At 53.8% G+C, this 8,358-nt stretch overlaps 2 protein-coding genes across 4 annotated transcripts; both read left to right on the top strand.

Moving 5' to 3' along the window:
* The first annotated feature begins 1 nt into the window (after position 1).
* PEX16 (peroxisomal biogenesis factor 16) lies at positions 2-5,955 on the top strand. The gene is made up of 11 exons (XM_054068856.1): positions 2-199; positions 282-317; positions 430-506; positions 1,762-1,895; positions 2,199-2,305; positions 2,792-2,872; positions 3,322-3,474; positions 3,766-3,838; positions 4,137-4,256; positions 4,465-4,529; positions 5,657-5,955. Exons 1-11 carry the CDS (start codon positions 40-42, stop codon positions 5,713-5,715), a joined length of 1,065 nt encoding a protein of 354 aa, XP_053924831.1. The 5' UTR covers positions 2-39; the 3' UTR covers positions 5,716-5,955.
* Positions 5,956-5,994: 39 nt separating this feature from the next.
* FREY1 (Frey regulator of sperm-oocyte fusion 1) lies at positions 5,995-8,350 on the top strand. Of its 3 annotated transcripts, XR_008450147.1 has the most exons (4): positions 5,995-6,372; positions 7,698-7,771; positions 7,895-8,104; positions 8,228-8,350. XR_008450147.1 is itself a non-coding variant. In XM_054068588.1 (3 exons), the coding sequence occupies exons 1-3, from the start codon at positions 6,359-6,361 to the stop codon at positions 8,029-8,031; spliced, it is 225 nt and encodes a 74-aa protein (XP_053924563.1). In that variant the 5' UTR covers positions 5,995-6,358; the 3' UTR covers positions 8,032-8,213. The 3 variants fall into 3 exon arrangements, 2 of the variants coding, with proteins under 2 accessions (XP_053924563.1, XP_053924564.1); XM_054068588.1 differs by lacking the exon at positions 8,228-8,350 and having other exon boundaries at positions 7,895-8,213; XM_054068589.1 differs by lacking the exon at positions 8,228-8,350 and having other exon boundaries at positions 5,995-7,483; positions 7,895-8,213.
* Positions 8,351-8,358: the final 8 nt, after the last annotated feature.

Below are 8,358 nucleotides of genomic sequence, written 5' to 3'. Positions count from 1 at the left end.
GGCGGGGGGTGGTTCCCGGAAGCGTGCGTCGCGGGAGCCATGGCGGCGGCGGTGGGGTCCCGGGCCGTGTCCCGCGGTGCCGGTCCGGCGGCGCGGCTGCGGCTGCTGTGCCAGCGGTACGAGGAGTACGTGCGGCGGCACCCGGCCGCCACGGCGCAGCTGGAGGGCACGGTGCGGGGCCTCTCCTACCTGCTGCCAGGTGCGGGCGCGGCGGGAGCGGCGGGCGCCGGGGCCTCCCTCCGCGCTGAGCGCCGCTGGTAGCCTCTCTCCTCCCTTCGCAGGTCGCTTCTCAGACTCGCACGCGCTGTCGGAGCTGGGTAGGGGCCGCCCCCGCGTCTCCCTTTCCTCCCCGGGGAAGGGGCGGCAGCCCCGGCCCGGTTTGCTCTCCCTCCGCCCCCTCACGGCGTTGCTCTCGTTCTCCTCCCCCAGTGTACTCTGCCTCTAACCTCCTCGTGCTGCTAAACGACTGGATTCTCCGGAAGGAGCTGCAGAGAAGCCTGCCTGTGGTAAGGCCAGAGCTTGAGAGAGGAAGATTTGGGGTAGATGGTGGTTTGTTTTTTTTCTCGTAGAAGCTTTTGGGGAGCGTTTTTAGAAACTAACAGGTCTTTGCTGTCAGGTATGCAGAGGCCATCTCTGAATGCAGGTAAACCGCGGTCCTGCCCCGTAGCTCTTGGCTTGGAAGAGTGGCCAGAGCGCTCCCTGGGCCTCAGAAACAGGCCCTGACTTGCACCAGGAGCTCCACTTCTTTTTTTTTTTTGACAAGATCAGAATCTGAGATAGGCAAAGGTGTTGCCAAATAACCTTCGCGGTTTCAAGAGCACTGAAGCTCTGATTCCATCCCTCAGACTATTCCTTTGCATGTGGTATTGAGCAAAACAATCATAAGCATCTTGTTTCTGTGTCTGTCTTGCAAGAGCCCCAGGCTGGTTCCCAGCAGTTGTTAGACCCTTGGGAACGAGGAGGAGGGTGTTTTCTTCCAGACAGGCCTCTTCTGTTGCAAGCCTGCCTGCTGTGTGGGTTTGCGTGTTGGCAGCTCTTTGCCTGGAGCTTCAGGTGTGTAGTGAACAGGAACATGGAATGCTTGCATCACTGGTTGTTAAAGGCTGAAGTGAATTTCGGCTATATTGTCTTTATTGATGCATTTCAATGGGTTGATTGAATGATTGATGCATTTCCTGTGGTTGACAGCACCAGGAAGCTCCCATGTGGGGTGCAGGGACCGAGGCAGGAAAAGAACCTGCTGTCTTGGTGTTCGTGCCTGGGATCTAGACTGGTGCTGTGTTCAGCAGGTATTTGTTCTGTTGTGGCTCTGGGTCACCTTCCCTCTACTCCAAGCGTACTCCCTCATCAACTGTAAGCAGGGCAGAGGTTCGTTGTGAATCCTGTCTCTGGGACAGGGAGGAGGAGAGAGTTTTGCTGTGGAGTTCAGGCCCGGGCCATGACCTCAGAGACTGTCCTGCTGTGTCAGTTGGGTAGAAGGCAATCCAAGATACAGCTGAAATATTCTCCCTGATTCTGGGGTAGCAGCTCTCTGTGATACTGTGATGTCTTGGTCTGCCTCTGCATGGAGGTAGAGAAGTGAGCTTGTGTGTAGACTCTCGCTGCAGTGGAAGTACCACTTTTTGTTTCTCGGACTGTGACTTCTAAGGCTATCTGGTGCTTATTTTTGAGAGTATCACCAGACTCAGCTGTGCTTCTGCCTGGTTTAACTCTCAAGCAGAACCTCCATCCTATTCCCCTTCTTCCTTCTGTGTTTTGCAGTCAGTGCCCCAGCAGAAGCTGCTGACCTGGCTGAGCGTGCTAGAATGCGTGGAGGTCTTTGCAGAGATGGGGACAGCCAGGGTGTGGGGGGAGATGGGACGGTGGACCATCATTGTCATCATCCAACTGGCGAAGTAAGTGCCATGGGTGGATGGGAGGGAACTGCCTGTGCTTGGAAAGGGGATCTGGAGGGGGCTTGGCCGTACCCCAGGAAAAAGCCTGAGTAGAACTGAGCTGCTCATTTCTGAGGTTGGGGCAATTAGAAGCCTCACAGTACGCTCCCTACTGTGTCACAGAAGGGGACACTTGCCCATCTCACTTTGCTGGTTGCCCTGAGCAGGCCTGCCTTCCTCTCTTCTGTGCAAGCCACCTTTCTAATGCAAAAGGAACCTAGCTCTATCACCTGGTATTGAAGGCTTCCATCTGTCTGCCCGCAGAGCCCTCCTTCGTCTCCTGCTACTTCTGTGGTACAAAGCTGGCATCCAGACATCTCCTCCCATCGTGCCACTAAACAGGGAGCAGCAGCAGCCTCTCCACCCCCAAGGTGAGCCCACGGTCTTTGTCAACATGGCTTAGCACCTCCCTGGGCCACATGTCTTGTCCTGCTAGGAATTACTGATCAGAACGGTGGGTTGGGTGTCACAGGGCGCTGTAAGGCTTCAGTGTGCAAAGCCAAGCTGTGCTGCACTTTCCAGCTCCTGCAGAGCACAGGTTAGCTTAGTGGCAGTGTTGTCCTGCAGTCTGGAAGGAGGGTGGAGGGGTCTAAGCCTGAAACCACAGGCTGAACTGTGAGTCAAGCTCTGTTTCACCTGATCTGAATGTGAGGGAAAAAAGATGCTAGATCTGGGCGATGTCAGGCAGATTCACCTTTTCACCCTTTGCATAGTGTTGGCCACTTCAGGGTCGTCTGGTTTGCACTGGATTGCATTCAGTCAGGTCTTCTTGATGGCAATATAGGAAGGGTGCTGCCAGCTCTGGAGTGAAGTGTGTTCCTTTGGAGCCTGACTCCTGTGGCTGTTTTTTCTTGCAGACATGGAAGACAACTCCTCAGGGAAGGATCAGACCTATGTTGGCAAGCGTTCTAGCCGTGTTGTGCGCTCTCTCCAGAGCAGTGAGTGGCTGAGCCCATTTTGTCCTTGCCTGAGCTGTTCCTGCCCTGTGCCCTTTGTGTATGACCTGGGTGTGGGCAGTAAAGAGCAGAACCTTGTATAGGACATATGCTGCCGCCAGCTGCTGTGGGTGGAAGGATACCAAAGCAATGGGGGTTCAAGCATGTGCTGCAAAACTAGCACTTAAATTGTTTTCTCCCAAGTGAGCTGTGCAGTCGAGGTAATCCTTCAGTGTGGTTATGCTTTGAGGAGCATACAACTCACGAGTACCTCTCCTTGCTCTGTTTCCTCTAGAGGCAAGCTCTGAGGGTGCTGGTCAGCCACAGCAGTTGCTGTGTATGCTGCTCTTCAAGCCTTCCTGTTTGACACCTTCGTGGTGCTGAAAGCAGTGGGGGGGGAAGTGTGGTAGAAGGGTTTTATTTGTGTTAGTGACCTGAACTGGTGGTTTCAGCCCCATCGCTGCAGTCCCGGCACTGGGGGTCCCCCCAGCAGAGGGAGGAGTCGCAAAGCCGAAGAGCAGAAGAGATGAACCAGCCTCCCACACCTCTGGGTCTCCAAGAAACCGTGGCAGAATCCATTTATATTACCCGCCCTCTGCTCCACTGTATCCTGCAGAGGGTGCTATGGGCTTGGCTCTGGTGCAGCGCAGTGCCATGCCAAGCTTCTTGCTCCCTGCCACACTTCTGCTTAGGCAGGGGCCTTGGGACTTCTCCTTTCGCTTGGCCACTGGAGTTGTGGGCACAAGTCCTCCTGCCCTGCTGCACTCTGCAGCACTGCCTTAGAGTGTATTCTCTTGGGCTCAGCTGAGCTTTGCAGGCAACCCCAGAATCACATGTCTGCATGCCTCTAGTTGAGCATTTCTGGTTCTTTCCGTTCCTTGACTGTGTGTTCCTAGTATTGAGTTTAGGATTGTGGGGCCAGAGATCGTGGAAACCCTGGCTCCTCTCAGCAGTACTGGACATCTCAAGGTCAGTCTGATGAAGAGTCTTTGTTCATGCTTGAGGTTGGTGGTGGCTGAGCATTGCACTGCCCCTTGCTCCCCAATCTAGAGTGGGCCCTACTGACAGAAGTATGCATGGGACTGGGCCTGGTCTTTAGCTCGGAGGTTGACGCATTTAGGTATCTTCTGCAACACTTACAGTGTGCTTTGTTCTGAGCTGGTGCAGCTTGCTGTGCCTGAAGCTGAGAAGGGAGGGCATTTAGAAACCCACTTTTCCCTGCTGGCTGCTGTTGCTGTGAGTTAGGTCTCTGACCTTCTCCTTTTAGTCTGAGCCTGCTGAGTGATCTGAAGGACCTGAACCGGCGAGAGCGAGCGGAACTGAGACGACGAACCATCCTACTGCTGTACTACCTGCTGAGATCTCCTTTCTATGACCGATATTCAGAGTAAGGGGCCCCTGCTGGGCTTTTGCTGAAAATTTCCCTCTTAACAGAAATACCCTCAGGGGACTGGGTGAGTAGATCTGAAGAGGTCTGGGTGCCTGTGACCAGGTTGATCTGAGCCCTTGCCTAAAAGCTGCCATTGCTGTTTGTGCATTCAACAGCTGGGGCAGGAGGTGTCTGTTGGACTCACTCATACTCTCTCCCTTCCTAGGGGCAGGATCCTCTTCCTTCTGCGCTTGTTGGCCGATTACGTGCCTGGAGTTGGCTATGTCACACGTAAGTGGGCCACACTGCTACATCCCACTTTCTGTTGGATGGAGAAATATCAGGGGAGCTGGGCAGAATGTTTGTCAATCTGTTTCCAACTTTAGGAAGGAATTAGGAAGTCGCTAGAATGGTTAACATTGGTGCACCCATTATTGATGCTTGTATTGTTTTTAAACTGGAACAGGAAAGGATGAATTGCTTCCTGGCTATTAGGGACTTGTGCTCAACCACAGTCATAAACTTCCCTGTGCCCTCCCAAGCTGCAGAGCCTGGTCTCTGCCATCTAGGGGTGTTCTTCTGGGCTCCCTTTCTGCACCTCAGCTGGTGCACCGGAGCCCTGCTTTACAGCCCCTGTTTTTGAACTCTTCCTTGATCCCTAGCCTGCAATGCAGACATGAGGTGTAAACAGTTGCCTAGAGGTATTGACTCAGCCAGGGTCTGATTGTAAACCAAAGGGATGAACCAGGTTTGTCTTCTAGTCCTTCATCAGAGGATCCCTTTATTATGGGCCAGAATTTCACCTCCTCTTCTCCCCTGCTGATGTGAAGCCTTGACTGGCAATGATATGGTGTTAGATTAGCCTGGTATCATGGGACTGTCCTTTCTTGGGGGAGGTCACAAAGCTGGCTAGCTGAGGAGCAGCTTCCTCTAGTTAATGATTTTGGAGAGGCTTTGCAGCCTGCATTAAGCCATGTGCTACTTAAGCATTTTTGCTCTACAGCAGTTGTTTCTGTGTCTGCGCCTGCTCATTATCGCTGAGTTGTCTCCCTCTTTTCTGTGCCACAGCCATGCCCTCCTGACTTGCTGCATGTGGGTTTTCCCCTTGTGCATTGTAGACTCCCTTTCCCACCGGAGCTTGGGGATGCCAGCTCGGAGGGAGTGGTGACCCTCACCGTGGCTGTGCTGACCACATTTCACAGCCCACTTGGTCCTGCTCTATCTCTGGCACTACATACTAAAGTTGCCTTCCACCTTGGCAAAAGTAACCATTCTATTCCTGGGTTCACTTGAGTTGTATAATTGGAGATTTGGGATTGTTGGATATCATAACAAGAAGGGGGGAATCTGCCCCGTATGCATACACTTTGAAGTTCTTGCCTTGCTACATGTGTGATCCCTCTGTTCTCTTATTTCAGGGCCACTGATGGATTACTTGCCTGCTTGGCAGAAAATCTATTTCTATAATTGGGGCTGATGAGAAGATGATTATTCTCCAAGAACAAAGCTGGACATTACTCAGGAGGGCAAGCTGGCTAGGGGAGGGGTGGTGATAATTTCTAATTTTCAGTTAAACTATCAGTGAGAAGCTCCTGTTCTGTGGAGTTGGGAGGGGGGGTGTATGTAATTATTTTAACAGCTCTAACTGTGAATGGTGGACACTACATGTGCGGAGAGACCCTGCCCACCTCTTTCTCTGGACTGTTCTGTAGCTGCAGCAATGCAGCAATGGTAATGGGACAACCTTTTTTTTTTTTTTTTTTTTTTTTACACACTTGATTTGTCTCTTTTTGTATGGCTGCACTATAATAAAGCCAGGCAACAGTGTTTTTTGGAGAGCATTGTCTCCCACCTCATGGCACTGAGTTTGATTTCCATCCTGCTTGTGTTGGCCGTGCCTGGCCAATCTGCTTGGATCGGGCTTGTCTGTCAAATAAACTGACTGAATGGAAATCTCTTCTGTGTGCATAGGGTCCCTTCACATCTGGTTGCCAGCCTGTCTCTGTCAGAAATAGCAGCTTTTGCAGTTTTCTACCCTGGGATACTCTGTCCCTTAGAAGCCTTTTGCTCTGGCCTGTGTCCAGCAGGGCCCCGCACATTGCTCAGCTGATGGCTGTAGCATGCATAACTCCAGGTGCCTGGTTCAGTCCTGTTTCCTGGGTTTCTCATGGGGGATGAAGAGCTGCTGTTTGCAGGATGCTTTCCTAGCACCCAATGTGTGCTAAAAGCATTTGCAGAACAGCTGCAAGCCAGTGCTTGAGGGCTTGGCCAAGGGCAGAGGAGAAATTAAGATGTTAATTCAGCAAATACTGCTGTGCTACACTTAATAAAAGACCAGGAGGGGCCTGGACAGCTGTGGCCATCTTTTTGTAGCTGCTGTGCTAACTGGTGGACAGTTAATACACCAGTCTGCTGGGTGAGCTGCTGTGGAGGCTCCCTCGGCCAGCACAAAGGGGTAGCCAGCTTGTGGCACTGAATTTCCCCACTGACAGCTGCCAGCCCTGTGCAGAGCTTGGGATCTGGAAACTGCCAGGTGCATCGGCCTCAGGTGGGTGACAGGAGCGCTCCTACATGAACCATACTTGAGAGGCTCTGGAGTTGCAGCCTTCTTGCCTTGGCACCAGACTGAAACAGGGGATGTACCCTCGTACACCCCTTCCCCCCCCTACTGGGCCGCTGCTGTTGGGGACCGCAGGGCTTTGGCAGTGTGTGGGGTCTTGCCACCTCAACTGGCAGTGCCGCCCTGTAATGCAGCAGCATGGAAAAACTGTGAGCAAGGGCCTGTGCTCCCTTTGGGCTTCCTGCAGAGGAAGATGCTGAAGAGCACAAAGCCTGGGAAGTGTTGATGGGGTTCACTCCTGGGGACAGGGAGGTACTGAGATGAAGGGGCTTGCTTTTGGAGGTGTTGAGAGGGAGGCAAAGGGTGGTGCTAAGGGACAGTGAAGCAGCCCTGGGGCTGTGGCTGCATGGAGAGATGTGCACTAGGGCAGGGAGGGCTGTGAGCAACTGGCGTGTCCTAGGCAGGACTGGGCAGTCCAGGACCAGAAACTTCAGTCCTGGGGGGGCACAGACAGCAGCACCTGGGCAGGGGCCTGCATTCTTTCCAAGCCAGCTGGTGTCCCAGGGTCACCAAGGTGCCTCCTCTGTGACCTCGCGGAGCTGGCATCAGGCTGCACCATGAGGTGCTGGCTGCTGCTGCTCACCCTGCTGCTAGGGTCTGCCCTCCCACGACCCCTGCATAAGAGGTGATGGTGCTTCCTCCCCTCCTTCTCTCTGCCCTAGCACCTGCAGAGGCACCCTATGGATCCTGGCCTGGACATGGGCTGGCAGTTGTGGCACCAAGCCCTCATGAACTGGCCAGTCTGGGTGAAGACAAGCAGTGCATAGGAGCTCTTGTGCCAGCATGAGGTGAACACTGTAGGGTCTGGGCTCACTCCTGCCTCTGTTTATCTTCCACAGGGCCAGCTACTCAGTCCCTGAGGACTTCTCTGCTCCTCTGGAGCTTCCACAGGAGCACTTTGGCCTGGTGGATGGTACAGTGCTCTCCTTACCCCTCTGACCTCCCTTAACATGCCCTCATCCCTCAAGGTGGGTGGTTGACCCCAGCCCCACAAGCAGCCTCAGGGCTGAGCCCAGCCTCTCTGGTTTACCTGCAGATTATGGGATCAAACCCAAGCAGCCTCACATCAGGACCCCAAAGGTCCAGAAGCAGCCAGCAGGGCTGCACAGAGCTGGCAAAAGCAAACGTGATGAGCTTGACTTGCTGGAGTACTTTGATGATGCCCACCTGTGAGCCAGCATGCCCCTGTGCCCACCGCAGCCCAGCCTCTAGGATCTCCTCCCTGCCTGCCCTCTGCTGCTGCAGGGTAAGTGGAGAGGTGTAAGAACGGGGCTGGGAATAAGGGTAGGCCCTGCTTTTGGGTGGGGACTGGAGCAAGTAGCCTCCAGAGTTCTCTTGTAATTGTCATACAATGGTCTCTGGCCTCCAGGGATTGCAACTGAGGCTCTCAGATGAAACCTGAGACGCTCTGACTCCTCTTGGGGTCTCGAAGGAGAGAACCAGGGCCCAACCACCCTGCAATGGGACAGAAACAGCACAGCAGCCCTGCTCCATGAACCA

Source organism: Cuculus canorus, chromosome 5 (assembly GCF_017976375.1).
Source record: "Cuculus canorus isolate bCucCan1 chromosome 5, bCucCan1.pri, whole genome shotgun sequence".
NCBI classification, from domain to species: domain Eukaryota; kingdom Metazoa; phylum Chordata; class Aves; order Cuculiformes; family Cuculidae; genus Cuculus; species Cuculus canorus.
Note: the sequence above shows the minus strand (reverse complement) of the source record. Positions and strands in the feature narration are given on the sequence as shown.